Genomic DNA, 20,081 nt, shown 5'->3' with positions numbered 1-20,081 from the left:
TAAGAACGTGCAATAAGCAATGTGCAACAATTTTTTTAGTAATGGGAGCTATAAGCTAACATCACTGACACTATCTTTGAAATTGTCAGCACTTTCTTTTGTATTAATCTTGCTAGCTCTAAACCATAGGTTCCCGAAGTGGTCCAGGTGGACCCCCAGGGGTCCATAGGAGACCACACAGGGGTCCACGTAGACGTGAAACGAAAACAGGGGTTCACAAGTTGCAAGTGGGGGTCCACGAAACATTTTCTGGTTTTCATAGTAAAGAACAAAAATTTTGGCTTGGATTTACTTATCAACGTAGGCAGGTAGCATCATTCTCTAGGTAGGTATTCTATTTTATTTTATAACCGTCGTTAAACAGCCGACCCAATTTAATGGGTTTACAACTACTAATGTTCAACTCCGTAGCCTTGTAATTTTGAACCAATCCAGAAGACAAGGAAACTCTTAGATCAGTACCCCCAGAGGTATTGATTTGTTATGGGAACATGGAGGACTTTGAGACTCGTCAGATTTAACGTGCATCAGTCACCATTTACTACACGGGGAGTCTTCGGCCGGCGAGGATCGAACCCACGACCTCTTGGACTTGGGCCCAGTGCCCTACCGACCAGGCTATCCCGGCCCTCTAGGTAGGTATTCAAAAATATTCGAGACTCAGTTCAAACACAGAATTGAATAGATAATAGTACAAGTGTACACCACATGTCGAGACTTGCAAAGTGCCACCCGTGCGCCCGCTCGCATTTAAATACCCAGCGTGATGACTTCAAAAATAGATTTGAAGATATTCTGACGATGGAAATATCACCATGGATCATAACCCCATTTGATGAAACGGAAGAGGCGAATGTGGTATTACAAAAGGAGCTACTTGAGCTCAGCACCAACGAGGAACTGAAGGTGAAATTAAAAAAAGAATATCAAACATTTTGACTGCAGGCAGAAATCCCCGAAAAATATCCTGGGTTGTGGGAAAATGCAAGAAAATTTTTGATAGCGTTTCTCTCGTCATATCTTGTCGAAAGAAGTTTTAGTGCCGTTACCAACCTGTTAACAAAAAAAAGGAGCAGATTGAACATCACAGAACGGGGAGATTTGAGATTACTTCTTACAAAACTGAAGCCAAATATTCATAATTTGCTGTCAATTCATCAAGTACATCCGTCTCATTGAAAGTATGACTATTTTTTATTGTTAATTTACAATTCAGAGTTCATTATTGATTTTTTGTCAATTGTTGATTGATAGTAATAATAAATGTTTATAATTTTGTCTAACCACAAGTATTATTTTAATATATAGGACACAAGAAAATGTGCTGCTTTTTTTTCTTAGCACCCCCAATTTAGGGTGATATTTTTTAGGAGTTTTGGGAATACAGTAGAAATGTAGCAGCAGGGGGTCTACCGAAAATAGTAAAACTTTGAAAGTGGTCCATGAGAAAAAAAAGTTTGGGAACCTCTGCTCTAAACCAATGAGAAAGTTTCATTTTTTAAATATTTCTCCTGAACAATATAATTGAAATTTATGAATAATTTCTAAAATTGGGGGTCTAAAATTACCCCTTTCACCCATTGTCTAAATTTCAAAAGGCTAACGTTAACAGTTCTGGAGTTATAAGAGGGACACACAAATTCTTCAGTTTATTATAGATATAGGCACAAGATTGATCAAAAATTTAGGTTATTGAAAAAGTGGAGCTATACTAAGTTAAGCTGTTATTTTTCGGTTATGTAGCTGTTTTTCTTTTATTTGTTATTTTGGGGTACATCCAAACTGTATTTTTTTTAAAATTATTTCTTACTTTATTTTTTCATTAATTATAGGCAGTTGTCTGAAGAGAAGCAATGTCATCATAAATTGGATACATCTATAGATGAATTACAAAAGAATATTGACAAGGAGATTGAATCAATATTTTCTATTGTCAACCGCTGTAAAAATGCAGAAAAAGAAACTGACGAATATATATCTCAATTCAAACAACAGGTGATCCTTTCATGAAATTTAGCATAAAAGGAATTTTTCTAATCCAGTAAATTTAGGAAAATTTATCATGTTTTTCTTCTGAAATCAAGTTATGAATCTCTTAACATTATTTGAAATTTTTTTATCCCATGAGCGTTGTTGGAGAGGGAGAAAAAACAAGAAAAATGTAAAAGTAATTCATCTTTTTGCAGGTATTAAGTACATTAAAAAAAAAATTTTCTCGTGTGTAAAATTTATAAATCTTGTGACTGTGTAATTTAATTTTGTTCCCCCTCCCCTCAAAAATTGAGCCTGCACAATACCCATTTTTTCGCTTACATGTAGTAGTTAGCTCGCCCTTCTTATGAATTAAAATGTATTTATTTCCTAAATCTAAGATACATTTAATCATAATGAGATTTAAAAAAATTATGTTTTATACATCATGGATAAAAAGAAACCTATATTTAAAAATGACCAAAATTCAAAGAGGAACAATTTTACTTAATCAATCAAAATTTATTTAAATTAATCCAAATAAATATGTTCATTTTTTAAATTTGTGTGAGATTTAATTCATAAACTTAATGATAAAAGTATGTTAGCATGTGTTGAAAATTCTATGACATGTTACTAAAAAATAAATGCATAAGTTTTTCAAAAGCAAAATATAATTTGCTATATACAGGTTGACTGTGCAATAGGGTAAAGTCAGGGAATTTTATCAATCAGAAAAATCGGGAAAATTTAACACAAATACCTCAGGGATAGAGCTTTCACCTTCCAATTAAGTGAATCTGGTTCGAATCCCAGAGATTGCTGGTCTATAGGAATTCCGCACTCTGCTTTGCACCGACCACAGTGCTGGCGTAAAATATCCTCGGTGGTGGACGGATCCCCTTGCCGTTAGGCTACCTGTGGGAGGTTTTCGTGGTTTTACTCTTCATGTAACGCAAATGTTAGTTAGTTTCAACAAAAAGTCCTCCACGAAAGCAAATTTCTACCAATACTTGGTCCAGGATTTACTCTTGTCTTCCGAATTGGGTTTAAAATTACAAGACTATAGAGTTGAATATTAGCAATCGTAAATCTGAAATAAGGTTGGCTGTCCTACGACGGTTATAAAAAAAAGTCTAGGGATATTAATCAATTCGTATCTTAAAGTTTAAATTTTTTTTAAAAAATAGTTCATTTTTTAAGTGTTTCAACTCTTAAGAAAGTATAAGTTTTAATTATAGCATAAAAGCACTTACAATTTAGGAGACTTTGCTTTCTGCTCGTTACATTAACAATCCTCTGTGGTTGCTCCTCAGGTCTCATTCAATTCATTATGTATTATTGAAGTGCTTAGCCTGATTTTTCAGCAAAAAATCAGATATGCATTCTTATAAAAACTTTCACTTCGAATCAATGAAACTTCTTCATATATGTGTGCGTAAAGTAATTAAAATGCAAAAATATTGTCAAAGACCTTATAATCATGATAAAATAAATTATTTCTAGCAAAGAACTTTATTCTTAATTTCGTAGCCATTATAAAAACATTTTATGCTCAATTTTAAAAAATATATTCAGCTTAGAGTTGCTCATTGGATTTTTTAAATTAATTTTATTCCATTTTGTCAAATTGAAAATAAATTTCAATTTGTTAAAGATTAATTTTTAATAGATTTGAGTAAAAAATACTTATAAATGCATACTCAACTAAAGCACTCTTAATTGATAAAGAGTTATAGAAAAATAAGCAAGCTAAGAAAACCGAATAAATTCATAAATAAGAGAATGACCCAAAAAAAATGTATTCAAATATTTATTTTGGTTCAGTATTTCTTTAATGAAACAAATAAATTTTCAATAATTTTGAATTGAAAATACAATAACTATTGAAGCTTAACTTTTTTGTCAGAAGTAAATTATTACAGGGTCCCTATATTTATCATATTTAAAAAATATAAGAACCATTGATATTTTCATTTAGATTATTTTTAACTTAAATGATAAAGAGGTCATATTATTTTAAAATGACATTTGAATTGCATTGAATTTTTTGCTACATTTGCTAGATGTTAAAAGAGTGAAGTCTTTCCCCTCCCCAGTTCATACTTTTTAAAATCTTACCACTAAAAATTATTGAATTTATTTTTCTTAACAAATCCAGTAAAATAAGACTATAATAAGCTTTAAGTATTTTATACAATTGTCGCTCTGGCACAAAATCCAACGATTAACCAATCTCAATTAATTATCTCATTAAATCAAAATCAATAAAAGGGATACAAAAATTTCTAAGCTCTGTGATAGTTGACTGCTTTAAACTCATGTGAAAATTCTTAATTAGTGTATGATCTTTAAATTCTCTTACTGACCTAAAATAAAATTTTTAAAAAATTTGCGATTGAAGGAAATATTTAACGATGTTTAGCTGGTCTCCAGGGTTAACAAAAATTTGAGAGATCGAGGTAAAGTCTAAAATCAAGAACCTCTCGCAAAATGTAGCAGAGTTGCGTGTGAGTGCAGGAATTCTTCCAACTGAATCCAGCTCAGTGAAGCGCAGGCAATTCATCAACCATGTAAATTTATCACTTTTTACAATCATCCAATGAAAAAAAGCACCTTTTAGAAATCCAAATACATAAATAAACTTCTTTAAGCACTTTTTAATTTTCTTTTACAGATGCTGGATATAAATAGAAAATTCAGAGATGATTGTGAAGATATTTCAAAGGTAGCAATGAAAAAATTTAAAGATATGTAGAACGATATTTCAGCAAGTTGAATTATTGTGAGATGGAATTTTGTACATTGTTTTATGGATTTAAACAGGAATTCAGTTTCGATTTACATTTTGTACTTTTATACTAATAAAAAAATATAAAATAAAATGTACACTTGATAATGTAACTTATAAAAATTTTGTATTTATTATGTTTAATAAACAATTTATTTCTATATTATCTTTATTCATTTTTGAGTTATATATAAGCATTTATTGTTTTATATACTGGAGCACTATTATTTATTACAAGGGCTATATAAAAAATATTCCATTTTATTTAAAAATATTGAAAGTAAAAAAATTGTGTTTTTACAATATAATTTTTTTCTTTTCATAATTTTCATCAGTCATAATAGAAATGTTGCTTCACTTATGCTGGATTAGACTGAATTTTTACAGTAGTAGTCTAGAATTAGAATTTGTGAAGGTAATGTTGCAAATTTACTCTGTAAATTCTGTTACTAGGGGCATATTCTTTGTCAGTTACTTTTTAAAACAAATTTATATGTATAACATTTTAGAATTAAAAATGTTTGAAGTTTTACTCACTTTTAATCAAAATAGGCATCAGGTTTATAACTTTAAGGAAAACAGTTATAAAATTTATAAACTTAATATTTCTATAGCTATATTTTTTATATCATAAAACTTAAGTTATAATATGTACATATTGTTTTTGCTAGTTAAGTGGTTTCTCTCAATTTATATTTGGTTGGATCACAGTTTGTTCGTAAATAGGTGTTTTAATTTGATTCAATGCCTTTTTACGTAAAACCTTAAGTACTTCAATAAATGTGGAGTGTGCATATTTTATTTTCCCGGCACACTTTTTCCCTACAGAATTATTAAAAATATGTGCAACAAATTAAATAAAATATTTATACATCTAACATGGTTTTTAGCAATGAAGTAATTTTTCCACTGTCTCATATTATTGTTTCCAATTAGTTTTTGTGAATTTCCACTAGATAACAGCACTTCGTACAGAAACAGCTAATAGTCTACAGGAAAATTCTGTTTTTTACCAAAAATGCTTTCTTGAACAATTTGAAAATGTGGTTTATTATAATATAGCTCCAAGCCCTTAAATAATTCAGAATTATTATTATTCAGAACTTAAAAATTAAATGTACAGGGGTCTAGCATTTTATAAGAGGTACCTATTTTGTGAAAATTAAAAAATCAACACAAAAATATGGTAAAGTAAAAAGGTATTTTCAAAACTTTGCACTATAAATAAAAATCGTTTGATTGGTAAATTTTTATATATTTTTCAACGTATATTCAAAAATAATTTTGGGCTTAAATTGTATCCAAATTTAAAAATCATTGTTAAATTTCAACTTGAATTTTAAAAAAAAAAAAAAACATGCATTTAGCAGTACTTGCACTAAAAGTTATTTTCATTATGAGAACATTTCCCCGTAGAGTCATATAGAAACAAATTTCAGAGAAAAAATAAAGGTATGTTAGAATAAATTTAGAACAATGTTCAAATGTTAAGAATGTCTGAATTTCAACTTCTTGTAAAGTTTACAGAGGAAGTACCACATTTTTTAATTTCTTTAAAAAAAAAAAACTGCAAAAAAAAAGCTTGCTATAATATGGCGTAAGCTACCGGTTAGGCTTACCACACAGCACTATCTGACGAAACATGTGCTACCTTCTCTTTACGGGGATACAAAAATAAAATTTTAAGGCATTACATAAAATTTTCCTTAAGTAGAATTTATGAAGGTACTGCTAAACAGTAGTAAATTTTCCCTGGACAGACCCCTTATGTATGTTAACTGGATTAGTAGCAGTTAGAAAAGAGAACAATAAGAACACAGATTATGGAAAAGAGACTTTAATAAGTTAATACTTAACAATTAAATTATAATACAATGACAGTAACAAAAACCGTGAGACATTACATAACACAACAGTAAAAGGAAAACACAGAATAAATATTATTGCTTTTGTATTAGAATATATAGGGATTTGGTGACAAAATAAATTCATTTTTTATAATAGATTACACATATGCTTCATTAAAGTATAAAAAGTAATCTGTAAATAACTAGCAAATCTTTCTGACTTTACAAATGATTTGCCTTTACAAAATATGCATTTGTACAAGCAAAATATTTTTTTTAAAAAAATTAAATGACGATTAACAATTTTATATACCTAACATAAGTGTTATTGGTCTCAAAATAAAATATGCAGTCCTTAAAATGGATGTGAAGTTTTTTCAAAATATGTTCCTATTGTATGAAGATTTTTCTCTAATTCTCCACCACCCCTTTCAACTAATGATTTATTGAGATGACTGCTTATTTGCTTGCATATGTAAAGATCTTCTTTCCAAAAAGCCATCTAGGTCAAATCGCTTAAAATCTAAAATAAAATAAAATTTTATAACACACTGAATTTTCCATGAACTGAATTGTACAAAAGAAATCACAATTTATTGATAACCATTTATAGTTTTTGGCGCCTTTGAATTTAAATGCTACTAATTAAAATTTTTATTTATGTTCAGAGCAAAAAACTTTTTCAAGTCTTATTAAATAAAAAATAGTATATATTTACTAAACTTTATTTTTTGCATGGAATTATCCTTGGCTACACAGATTTTATAATTGTGTGCAAAAAAATTTCAATTCGCTCAAAAAGTTCGCAATGTGGTGAAATATACAAAAAAATAAGATTAATATTAAGGGGTCCAAACTTTAGACTGCTCTACTGACCAAACTATGGATAACATATTTTCCAGATTGCACTATCCCCTATATTTTGAGGGTTAAAAATCATCCATCAAAAAAAAGTATGCTTATTAAAAGAAAGTGCATGTTTGTGCCCGATTTTTTAACTTAAAATGTTGTCTGCACTAATTAAATAGCATGTTTGAGGTCACCCTTTCACCTTTAAGATTGAGTTCCAGAATGCGAAAATCTGATCATTTGATCAAAAGTTATTCAGGGTGGTCCATTTTGCACACTGTACATACATAAATGAAGGTCTCTCTCTTTCTGTGTATACCTTAATAACTGAAACACAGATACACAAATTTGAATAATGATTTTATTGCAATTTTCAAATATTAATGAGGTGGTTTATAAATTAACACCTTGAGATGTAAAATTCTTGGTTCTATTCTTCTAGGAGAATATTTTCCTAGAAGCAGGCCCGTAGCCAGGAGGGGGGGACCGTCGGGACAAATCCCCCCCTCCCGAAATTCTGGGATTCAAACTTTTTAGTCTTTCTTTGAGCCTCTCAGTAAAAAGAAAAAGAAAAACAAAAACTGTCAAATCAAACCTTTTCCCATTACGCCACCTTCGCTAGTGCATCATCTTCTCTTGACCTTGTGACTCATCTTTCCTTCGGTTAACTCCTCCCCCGAAATCAATCGTTTTTCAGCATATTAATTTATGCAATTTCCGAATCTACGCAGATTTCATTGACATCGAAAATCTCATGGGAGAAATGGAAGTATGGGTGTCAAAGTGGAACCTGCGTGAACCCCTTAGTAGACCAGATACAGTACTTTCAGCAATGGAAGAATGTGACAGTATCTTTTTCCCAAACATTTATTGCTTGTTATCAATATTGGCTACGTTGCCAATCACCACAGCAACTGCAGAAAAACTTTTTCTACTCTTAAACACGTAAAAACAGCAACAAGAAATGCTACTAAAGAAGAAAGGCTAACAGGGCTAACTTTATTAAGCATATTTTGGGATATTCCAGTTTGTCTTAAAAAAGTAATTAAAAATTTTTCTTCAAATCCCCGTCGCAGGTCTTTGTTTACAAATTGATTATAGTTATTATGTAATTAATTAAAAAACAATTATTATGTAATATTTTTTAATTACTAGTTTAACTTTTGCAAACAACAGAATAAACAATATTTGTTATAATGTTTTTCCCCTACTTTGCATCTCTGAAACTGTCCTTGCTTATATATCCCACCCCGAACCATATCCCTCCCCTTCTTACCATATCCCCCCCCCCCCGAAAAAATATCCTGGCTACGGCCTTGCCTAGAAGGTACATATAATGAAGACATACCTTAAATATAATAAAAATTTGTTAAGCCTTGACGAGATATTAAAAATAAATAAATCCTCTGAAGTATAAGTCGCTTGTATGAATTAGGACATATTAATGCCAACACAATGTTAATTGCAGTTAAGTTTACAGTTTGACATTGCAAAGGATAAGTCAGGTAAAAAGCTGAAAATACAAGTCCAAAAATTTTATGAGCAAAACACATTTTAAATACTTGAAAAAATACCTGAAATTCTAGCAAGAAAAAAAATGCAAGTAGGAAACATATATCATAATATTACTTAAGTTTTAATAAAATTGTGTTGATGCAGATCTCAATGTGTTATTTTAAAATTGAACGAATATGAATCCCGTTTTAAGATCTTTAAATCATTAGAATGTGAATCAAGCTTAATAACTTTTGATTCCAAGAATATGAATTATGAGTGTATTTTCAAATTGAATAGCTATGAATCAAGTTCTGTAACTTTAAATAGTGAAAATGCAATTTTAAATTATGTTTACATAGGAGGGAAAAAATTATCTTTTTTCGGGAATTTGAAAGAAAAAAAAAGCAGAATTTTTCTTTTTTTTTATTAAATTTTTAAAAAAAAAGTGTAAAAAACATATTCTTGTACAAACAAAACATTAGTTAAGAATAATAATACCCAATTATTAGTTAAAAATAAATCTCTCGTACATTAAATACAATTAATAAAAGTTAAATATTACTTGACTTTTCATATTTCCTAAAGATTTCAAAAATTTAAAAGGAAGTAATTTTGCACTTTTCTTGTTTCCATCATCTGAAGCCACTTTTATTATAATAAAGAATAATATTTGCTCTTTCATCAAAACCAGTTTAGGATTTTTGAAGCATATTTGACACCTAAATCTATAACATTTTATAAATTTATAAAAATGTAAACAAACAAATTTACCTGGGTGAGGGCTTTGTTCTTCAGGCATGTTGCTACAATAATATGAAATGCTTGGGGCTAATTAAAAGAAGAAAAAATTCTAAGTTAAAAAAAAAAACTAGAAAAGCATATTTTCATTTTACACAGAGGTTATATGAAAAAACTATACATAAATCACTCATCACACTATATAAATTCACAATAAATTTGAGCGTGGGTGTTAATTTTTCTTTACTTGAAATATTTACTTAAATTATTCAGAAACTAGAATCTGCATTGACCAACATAATGGAATGTCACATAAACATTAAGAGCTATTCTCACAGCTAGGACAGGGAATTGTTAAGATTTTATCATCATCACAATAACATTACGATATTTCTTTACGTTAATGTTTTACATTTAGTGCATATTTCTTGATTTTAAATTCTTCCACTTTTCGATTGGTTGATTAAGGCAATTATAAACTTGTAAAAAAACTAATTTCTCAGTCATCCTACAAAAAAAAAAATTTTATGAATTTGTCTAGTTATTAATAATCAATAGTATTTAAAAAAAATCAATAAATCACATCAATGAGGAAAACAAGATAATAAAAAGTGAAAATGATAAGATTGCGAGAACGCGGGAGAACATAGCCTGCTGCGGACTATGTCGTTAATTTAGTAAACATAAATATAAAATCAAAAATGAACACACATATTGAGCCAGCAATTAGTATAATCTTTAATGAAAGTCGTTATAAAAAGAAAAAAACTTTGATGATGTATTGAAAAAGATTAAAAACTTAAGAACAGCTGGCACCAAGAGGCACCTATAACTTCAGACTAACCTTCCCCCCCCCTCTCGTAAATTTAGCATATCGACATTAAACAAAAATAGGAATGCCTTAAAAAGTAAAACAAATCACTGAATAAAAAGAAAATATGAAATATTTGCATTATAAAAGTTGAAATTTTTTTTACTAACCCCTTCCTTCTCGCTCCCGTAAAAATGACGGGGTGAGGTTTCACCCTCTCCTTCTCGCTCCCGTGATATTGACGGGCTGGAGTGTTCAGTAGTAACGTGCCAATAAGAATAAAACTAATTCATTTCTTTTGCCCAGGAAACATTTTATTTCTAATTTAACACACCAGATGGCAGTACCAGGATATTTTTAAGGTAATTGTAGATAGTTAGATTATTTTAAACTAGTTGCAGCACTAATCAAATACGTAATACGAATATAAAAGCCAAAAAAATAGGCACTTTCATAACCATTTTCTTGAAAATTAACCGATCGCTATGGGGTTAAACACTGTTTTGTTTTTATATTTTTAAACAAATTAAAGACATGGATGATGATAAAAAACAAAGATAAAAGACTGTATTAAAATCAACATCAGAGGATTTGCACAGTTTCAATAACAGAGATTCAACAACACTTCAATTCTCAATTAATTGTAGTCTAATCAAAATTCATCTGCCAGCAAAACATATATCTCTGCTTGATGATTCATGGGTGAATCTTAATTTCTGATGCTTTGAAAAAGAAAGGTAATTCAAACACAGGATTGGCGTTGATAGCGTAACATAGACATTTTCTGATGCATCGATGCATTGCCCCGTACTACTCGCAGCATGCAAAACAGGTCGCAGATACAAATTCGGAGATGCAAACCTGGTTGGCTAGTTTTTTGCTGTTAAAAGTATTTCTTTAATCAGGTTCACAAACTCATCATCAAAATTGTCTTTGCATGCTCTTAGAATGGCCCTTTACAGTGCTCATCAAACCACGTCATTCACAGCGTTATTATTGCAGTGTACAATGTCAGTACAAAGCAATTGATTAACTTACCGACTGTGCAAAAGGTCAGTGATTTCATTCTGACAGCAAGGAACATTTTCTCAGTGTGAATTTACCAATAGGTAAGAGAAATGACCATCTGACTTATGAAGTTTTGCCTTTACATGACAATGTCAGACTTATTTTTATGATTTACAACTAATATCTGATCAGATCTCTTGGACGGAAACAAATTAACCATACAGTCTAGACTTGGTAGAGAGTGATTTTCACTCGGATTTTTAGCTACAAATAGCAAGTGCGGGGGAAAAACATTTCAAGGCTGTTAATTCTCACAGGCAATTAACTTCTATGATTTAGGCATAAAATTGATTTTATTTCTTCATGACATTAAGGATAAATTCAAATTTTAATTGCAAATTATCCTTTCATTTAATAGTTTAAATTACTGTTATTTTCCAATAAAAAATTTAGAATTGTGAGAAGAAATTAAGATATACTAGTTTTAGTAGAGTTGATTAAATTTTACTGTCACTGTGCCACACTGTTGCATCATTGTGCCTAAGATTTCTGAAATAAAAATCTTCGCCGTTATTCAAAACTGAGGACTTGTTTAAATTTTAAAAAAAACTAATTATACATTCAATACACTTAGTAATGCTATGAATAACAATAAAATTAGAATGAAAAACAATAAAATAAATCTAATTTAGGAAGTATTAGTTTTTTCTCTGTACTAACTGAATAAAAACTAAAAATATTAATCGGTTTTTTCAAAAAAAAATATATATACTTAGATTTTGGGGGAAAATATATTGCAATGCCATGGAGTTTATTTCAAAATGAGTAGTTATAATTGCGGTAATCTAAGAATGCAAAATGCGTTTTTTAAAAAAAGTAGAAAATTTTTCTTACAGTTTTACATTCAAAAAAGGTAGTAACACCAGCTTTAGTCAAGTTAATTAATATTTTGACGAATATTTATGCTAACTTTCCCACATGCTATTTACCAAAAAGTAAAATTTCTTATTAAAAGAAAATGAAATTGTATTAATTAATAGAAATAAAGAAAAGATACATAAATAAAAATATCTAAAACAAAATAGTAATAATTCTGTAGCAATAGTTCCAATAGTAATAATACTGAAACAACTTTATTTTAAAGAACAACATATGCAGCAATTATATTTTAAGTAAGCAACATATAAAAATTTTAATATAATTAATATTTTGTACAAAATTGTAAAATATTTAATTTCTATTCTGTTAAAAACAAATTTAAATGCTTTTGTTATTAGATAGCTAAGGATTGCTTTTGTTATAAGATAAGCTTTTGTTACTAAGGTTACAGAATTATAGAATCACAAAAATTCTAAAATTTTTCCCTTAAAGCATTTGCAGCAAGCATATTTTTAAATTTGCAGTCATCTAAAAGTATAAAATTTGAACTAATAACAATATAAATAATAAATTAAAACAAAAAACAAGCATACCTTTGCCTTCAGCAACCTGAGAACGGCTATACTCTATTTCTCTTAGAATATTTTTCCAGCCTAAAATTTAAATTGTGCATAGATTAATGTTGTATAGCAAACAACACAGAATGATTATTACATTTAATTGCACTAATTCAGTATATACAAAACCTTTATAAGAAATTATTTTTCATAAAAATTACTTTGTAAATAAATTTTTTTGGATACTAAGTATTGATTATGTGGTACTGCAATAACTGAAAATTTAATTACTGTTATTTTTATAATGCAAGCCGAAATTTTTGTTAAAATTTTTAGCATCTCAATCAAACTTCATTTTTTACAGCAGTGAAGAGTTATGTAGAAATTGCTTGCTTGATTATCTCTAAGAATATTTAACAGATTTAGCCAAATAGGTTTTATACAGTTGATGATAAATTTTAATAATTCACATCCTATTCTTATATATTTCTAATTAATGAATTAAATCTTTTTTTTTTTTTTAAAAAATAGCATTCCATAATGTTAAAATAAATACTATAGTAAATAAAGTTAAATTGCAAGATTCTTCACATAATAAACTAATTTTTTCACTTTAAAAATCTATGCTTTTGAGAATAAAGTATAACACAATGTCAAAGAACAATGCTAAATAATGCTAATCTTAAATCAGGCAAAGAAATGCTGTATTAGAAAGAGACTATGAAAGCAAATATAATTTTCATAACTGACTCGTCATCTTTAATTATAGACTTATTCTTAAACTGAAGTTAAATTTGATTATGATCAAACTTAAGGTTTACTGAAAATGAAGTAGAATTTAAAAAATTGACCTTTTAAGGACAATAATCTTTATGGTTTATAAATCGCAATTGTTGTACTAAACTTCATGGTTTGTTAATTAAGCATGCTGTAATAATTTTATTGTTTATAAATCCCGCATGTAGAACTTAAAATTTTTATTTTACTTATTTGTAATAGAAAATTACATTACAATCAGGGTTGTTATGATTTTACCCAACCTGAAAAAACCCAAATGGATTTTTTAATAATTGCATTTTATTATTAACAAATTAGTTCTAGATATTTAGATAACAATAACTAATTAATAATAAGTTATTAAGTTAAAAATAAAATAGAAACTACATACAAAAAGTATTTATATTTCCATTACTTCATTATTCCGTGCTTTAAAATTTTTAATTAATTTTTTTGAAAACATGTATTATTAAAAATTGGAAATAATTAAATAAGATATTCTCACAAAAATTTGAGATTCTTATTCACAATACAATTGAAATTACTGTTACAACAAGATACAACAGGGCTCGAAAAAACTCAGAAATTTTACCCGTCCCAGAGGACGGCTTGTCCAACAATGAACCCGTCCTCCTTTGAAACTAACCCCCGTAGCTTCTAAATAAATAATAATATAATTTTCTCTTATTTATTACAAACATTTATATAAATTGCGCAATAAATTAGTAGTAACTAGGATTAGAAATACTAGAATTGCAATATACAGTAATAAAAGAAATACTAGGTTACTAACAGTAACCTAGTATTTCTTTTATGAAATAATTTAAATGACAAAGGTCAATTTAATGTGTCAATTTAATGAGGGTAATGCGTTTTTTAAATGAATCAAATACGACGTTTTCCAGTTCCACAATGAAGCCTATGATTTACAGAGGTTTTGACACATAAATCTGAAAGGGGTTTTCCATTTAGGTAGATGTTCATAATTGCATTTAACGTTTCTTGATTAAGACCAGTACGTAATGTGTTTTTTTGTAAATTCATTGCTGAAAAGCCTCCTTTCGACCGCTGCAGTACTCCCAGACACAGAAAACATCAATTTCACCATGTGCTGTATGTTGCTGTATTATGGGTCATTTTTCTGCATTAGATCTTTATAAATAGCTTGGGCTCAGAGGGCTGATGTTTTCTGTGTTTAACAATGTTATGTATCTTAAATTTTAATGACACCCATTACTGAGAAAAAATTTCTTTCTCCGATTAGATGGTCATTTTAGAAGTGAGGCGCTAGACTCTTGTAAGATAACAAAAATTGAAAATGTATCATGACAATTTATGGCGAATAGCCTTCCGCTCGGATGTCTGATTCGAGAAATTCGTTGACTGCCGAAGATGGGCGGTTTTTCGAGCCCTGCCTTGTGTGTTAATCGCCACCCAGTACGTAATGTGTTTTTTTAATTTTTAAGTTCATTGATGAAAAGCCCCTTTCAACCGCTGCAGTACTCCCAGACAGAGAAAACATCAATTCCACCATGCGCAGTATGCTGCTGTATTTATAGATTAGAGTGTCATTTTAGAAGTGAGGCGCTAGACGCTTGTAAGATAATAAAAATTGAAAATGTATCACGAACATTAACGGGAAAATGGCCATCCGCGCGGACGTCGGATTCGAGAAATTCGTTGTCCGCAGGAATTTTTGGCCGCCGAGGACGGGCGGTTTTTCGAGCCCTGAGATATATACTAAATCACCATTCAATGAAATGGGAAAATAATTTATTTAAAAAAATACTTCTTAAATACAATTTTAGTGTATTTCTTTTAAAATTTGGTCATAAAATTAAACCCACAAGACTCAAATAATAACATACTTACAAATACATATAACTGTCCAAAAGATTACTCTAATTGAAATTTTTCATTGTAATGAAAGATTCCAACCAATGATGGAAAATCTAAATATATTTTTACTTCTCACTTTGTAAAAGGTTCTTTAGTATTATCAAACAAAAACAAAAAATTTTAATATTATTTTTTAGGTGACAACATAGAAAAAATATAAACTTACTTTCTTGAACATATTTAATTATTTCAGCTTGAGAAGATTCAGGAGGCGAGGGTCTTTGCACATATTGTCTTCTTCCATTTACTTGGTGGAAAGAAGGTCTAGAACTTAAAAAATTAGAAATTATGTAATACATTGAAAGTAATAAAGTTTTATAAATTTAAACATGATTTAAAATCCTCTTAAACATTCAATGCTCTAAGAGAGAGACAGCAAGCAACAAAAAAGTAACAGTTAGTTCATGTATTTTACATTTTTTAAACATGTTACTTCTTTTCTAATAACTAACATAAAAAGAGTTACAAATAGAACATTTTTCTACCACCAATAGTAACTTTAACAATTTTATTCAAAAGGACGAAGGCCTTATGGTAGTTACTTATTTGTCAAATACTACTTAGTAGAAATTTTAACCTTCTATTTTTCTCATTATTATAAATAATTGCTACTACTGTAGTGTATCTACCACTACAAAAATACAATTCCAATTCACTAGTATATAAGACACGGGAAATCTGTGGTACATTTATGAATCCATTGTCACTCAGAATCAATACTAAGATCAAAGTCTAAGACCAACCACCTCAAAAATAGATAATAAAGAACATAAGTTTGAAGACTTAAAATTAAATCATTGAGTCTGAAATTAGGTTATTCTCATAGAAATAACCTATTTTCAAATAGATAATTCTCATACTGTAGATAGTCAGTTTTTGCTATCTACAATAAATTTTCTACATAACTTGGCAACAACAGGGTTATTTTAGTCCAATTATATTTATTGATCAAATGTGTTTAATTACCTTTAATTGAATAAACAAGTTCTTTTAGAAGAAGATTTATGTGTTGGTACCTGTGCAAAATAGTAACATAGCTTTGGCAACAACAGGGTAGTAGCAACAGAAAAAATTACAGAAATCACAGCATAGGGCAAAAGTCTCAGCCTCTCTCAAGCAAACCACTAAAAAATTTTAACTGCAAGTTTATACAAGAGCTGCTCAGTGGCTCTTGATACATTTAGTTGTTTCAAACAAATACTGCTACAAAAATATACCCTCTTTTACTAAAAAAACTAAGTTTGAATACAATTAATATTTTGGTGAGGTAACATGCAACATTTTATGCTAGATAAAAATGGTAGAAGATTTGAAATGGTATAACAGTGTTTCCCAAAGTGTGGTACGCGTACCCCCCGGGGTACGGGAACTGTTTAGCGGGGGTACGCGTTCTTAAGCGAAATATCTTGCAACAAACGAAAATTTCAAAAAAATTTATTTGAAAACAAAGCTAGCCATGAAAATTTTCGAATGCGTATTTTTCTATTGGCTATTTTTTGCAGAGTTAACGGCTAATAATTAGTGGGTGATGTCGACAGATAGTTGTGATTTTTATTTTTGTGCAATTTCTTCATAGTAAAGATTTGTAATAAATTCTACTTATTTTGATTATTTTTATAAAATATAATATTTATCCCTAACATAGAATATGGATGGCTGGTTAGTATCTAAAAAACCTTTGAACCAAAAACGAAAAATGTCTTTAAAAGAATACATTAATTTTTTTATTAGTGGTACACTGAGTTACGAAAAATTTAGAAAGGGTACGCAAAAGTCATAAGTTTGGGAAACACTGTGGTAGAAGATAAGAACTTTTATAATGTAAACAAGAGAGTGATAAAAAAAATTGAAAGGCATACATTAAAGTACAGTAGCAAGTTATCAAAATAATGGAAACACTTGTGAATAAAAGGGACATTTTAGAATTCGCTTCATAAGCATTAAAATATAATCTTAGCTACCAGTTTTTTTTTTTATATAAAAAGTAAATATATTAGGTGGTAAGAGAGAGCTTTAGCAGAGTTGTCTACGTTTTGATTTTTTGTCAGAAGCATAAAACGTCAGACCTCACAGATTTTCAGAGCGGCCAAATTGTAGGAGCCCGACTAGTTGGAGCAACAGTGACCGAAACATCCCAGCTTTTAGGCGTTTCTAGAGGTACGATGTCTAAAGACATGACAGCATACACACAGCACAGAAAGACAAGCTCAGCAAAGCAAAATAGTGGACAGAAGGAGAAGTTGAGTGAAAGAGACCGACGGGTAATGAAGCGGATTGTAATGTCTAAAAAGAAAACAACTGCAGCCAAAGTGACCGCAGAGCTCAATCTGCAACTGAATTCTCTAGTGTCAACAATTAAAGTTAGGAGAAACCTTCATAAAGAGAACATTTATGGCAGAACAGCAATTCCCAAGCCATTTGTCACAGATGTGTTTCCATTACTTTGATAACCACCTGTATCTTTATATACTATAATATAAATGATAAAAAAAATAATAAATAAATAAATAAAAATTGCACTAAATGTGAATATACCTACATAACTTAAATTTATTAGAGAAAACTAGATGCAGGAAATTTAATTATGCATGTTTTAGATGCAATTAATTCCCTAACACAGGGAAGCACATCCCATGGTGCATAAGCTAAAAGTTCTATGCAAATACACCTTTATCAAGCCCTTTTAATATCAATATCTGTTCATCTGTTCTTACCAACTTCAATCACTAGGGTGCCAAAGAAATTTTAAGCTTATAAAAAATTATCAAAGAAAAATATGTAGAGGTTTGCCAGGGTATAGCAATGAGTTACCCTCTTAGTTGGACCTCTTTTATGATTTTTTTTCCCCTTCGTTTCTCATGGACCTAGAAGTTACCAAAATTTGCTGATAATTTTGGTGCAGGTACCAATTAAAAATCTTCCGGAAAAAATTATTTTAATAAATATATAATATGGTTAAAATATTTTTACTGGTTAAATAAACAGTTATATTTAACGTGCAATAGATAGTTTTTTAAGTGTTAAAAGTTCAAGGAAAAAGGAGGATAGTTAATTTTGTTGCCCAAATAACTGAAATTGAGAACGAAACAAACAATGCAATAGCGTTTTTTTTTTTAACACAGTCTGGTAAAATAAAAACTTTCAAACTTTCAAAACTACAAAGAAGTAGCATGGGTTTCAAATATAGCAGTGCTGCCAACTCCAACTCTAAACAACCGAAGTGTCACTTTTAACAGTGATATTTCCCTTTAACTTTTTGTCAATTTTGTAAGATGTCCCCTCTGTTACATTCCATGTTCTCTCTGTTATGATGCATTATTTGGACATTAAAAAAATGTGTTTGCAATTTTAAAAGTTTTCAAATAACTTATTTTACCTTGAAATGTGATAATTTAAAAAAAAATTGCGGATAATGTTTAGGATGGTCTAAATCACAGAATTTAGCAAAATAACAGTGCATGTCAAAAATGTGGGATTTTATTTGTCCCCTCTGTTACAAGTACTTTTAAATAAGTTGTAATTTAATTATGAGGCTCTTTTATAATTTTACGCCAATTAATTAAACACTGCACCCTAAAGTAGCATAGTTTAGTAGAATTTTTGTTTGCAAAAATATTTAACATATTTAATAGAATAAAATACTTGTGCGATTTCCCCTCTGTTACGCTTCTAATTCAACTGTGTATACTGCTCTAATTATCAAAAAAATTGCTAATTAATTAAAACTTTATCATAAATAACATTAATTTTACAAATGAAAAAGTAAATGCTACCAATAATTGCATATAATAATTGATGCACACATTATTACATCAAAACAGAGAAATAATAAACAAATATGATTTAACCAAAACAAATGAGAATTTTTTTTTCTTCTGAATATTCAAAATATAGTTTAATAATTATTCCAAATACCTCATTTTTCCGATTGAATAAGATTTGTATTTCAATGTTTAAAAAAATATTCGTATGTAAATTATTTTCTTCTTGATTTATTCTAGGCTAATTCATAAAATTTTCATGGACCAAATATAAAATGACAGACGATTCAAACAAACAAACAAAATATTTTTAGTTTTGTTACAGTTACAGTTACTTTTCATAGCATACCTTTATAGTTCTGTGGACAATGAGTTACGAACCGTCTTCACTAAATATAAATTCACGCATCCCCGAACGGTAGCGATGGGTTGTGCGTTAATCGCATACATTGAGATTGACTCTCTAATAAAAAATATTGGTTTCGAATAAGATGTATTTAATGCTGGGATAAAATTAGATTTCCGATTTTAAAGATGATTTGTTGACATTTACTCAGGTATTTTACGAATATATTTAACAAACATAATTTTTACCATCAAGAATTCAGTTTTTCCACCCTTGTTTCATATAATAAATAGACTAAATAAAGTTAGTTTCTTGCACAACTTATTTCGAAATGAAACGTGAACATTTTA

The 20,081-nt window shown here is 29.2% G+C and overlaps 2 protein-coding genes across 4 annotated transcripts in view; one reads left to right on the top strand and one right to left on the bottom strand.

Annotated features, from left to right (window-relative positions):
* LOC107448621 (uncharacterized) overlaps nt 1–4,923 on the top strand; it is a 32,471-nt gene extending 27,548 nt beyond the window's left edge. For all 3 annotated transcript variants that reach the window (XM_043045495.3, XM_043045496.3, XM_087153268.1), the window contains 2 exons: nt 1,833–1,995; nt 4,649–4,923. In XM_043045495.3, the coding sequence (XP_042901429.2) occupies nt 1,833–1,995; nt 4,649–4,729 (244 nt within the window). In that variant the 3' untranslated portion in view covers nt 4,730–4,923. The remainder of the gene's footprint in view (nt 1–1,832; nt 1,996–4,648) is intronic.
* Nucleotides 4,924–6,583: 1,660 nt separating this feature from the next.
* Nucleotides 6,584–19,714, bottom strand: LOC107448624 (uncharacterized). Its single transcript, XM_016063894.3, has 5 exons — nt 19,540–19,714; nt 15,791–15,894; nt 12,985–13,044; nt 9,727–9,783; nt 6,584–7,132 (listed from the first exon to the last, which is right to left on the bottom strand). The coding sequence occupies exons 1-5, from the start codon at nt 19,542–19,544 to the stop codon at nt 7,053–7,055; spliced, it is 306 nt and encodes a 101-aa protein (XP_015919380.1). The 5' UTR covers nt 19,545–19,714; the 3' UTR covers nt 6,584–7,052.
* Nucleotides 19,715–20,081: the final 367 nt, after the last annotated feature.

This window comes from Parasteatoda tepidariorum, chromosome 10, assembly GCF_982258835.1.
Source record: "Parasteatoda tepidariorum strain Cologne lab strain chromosome 10, Ptep-v5.0, whole genome shotgun sequence".
NCBI lineage: Eukaryota > Metazoa > Arthropoda > Arachnida > Araneae > Theridiidae > Parasteatoda > Parasteatoda tepidariorum.
This window is presented reverse-complemented; position numbering and strand designations above follow the sequence as displayed.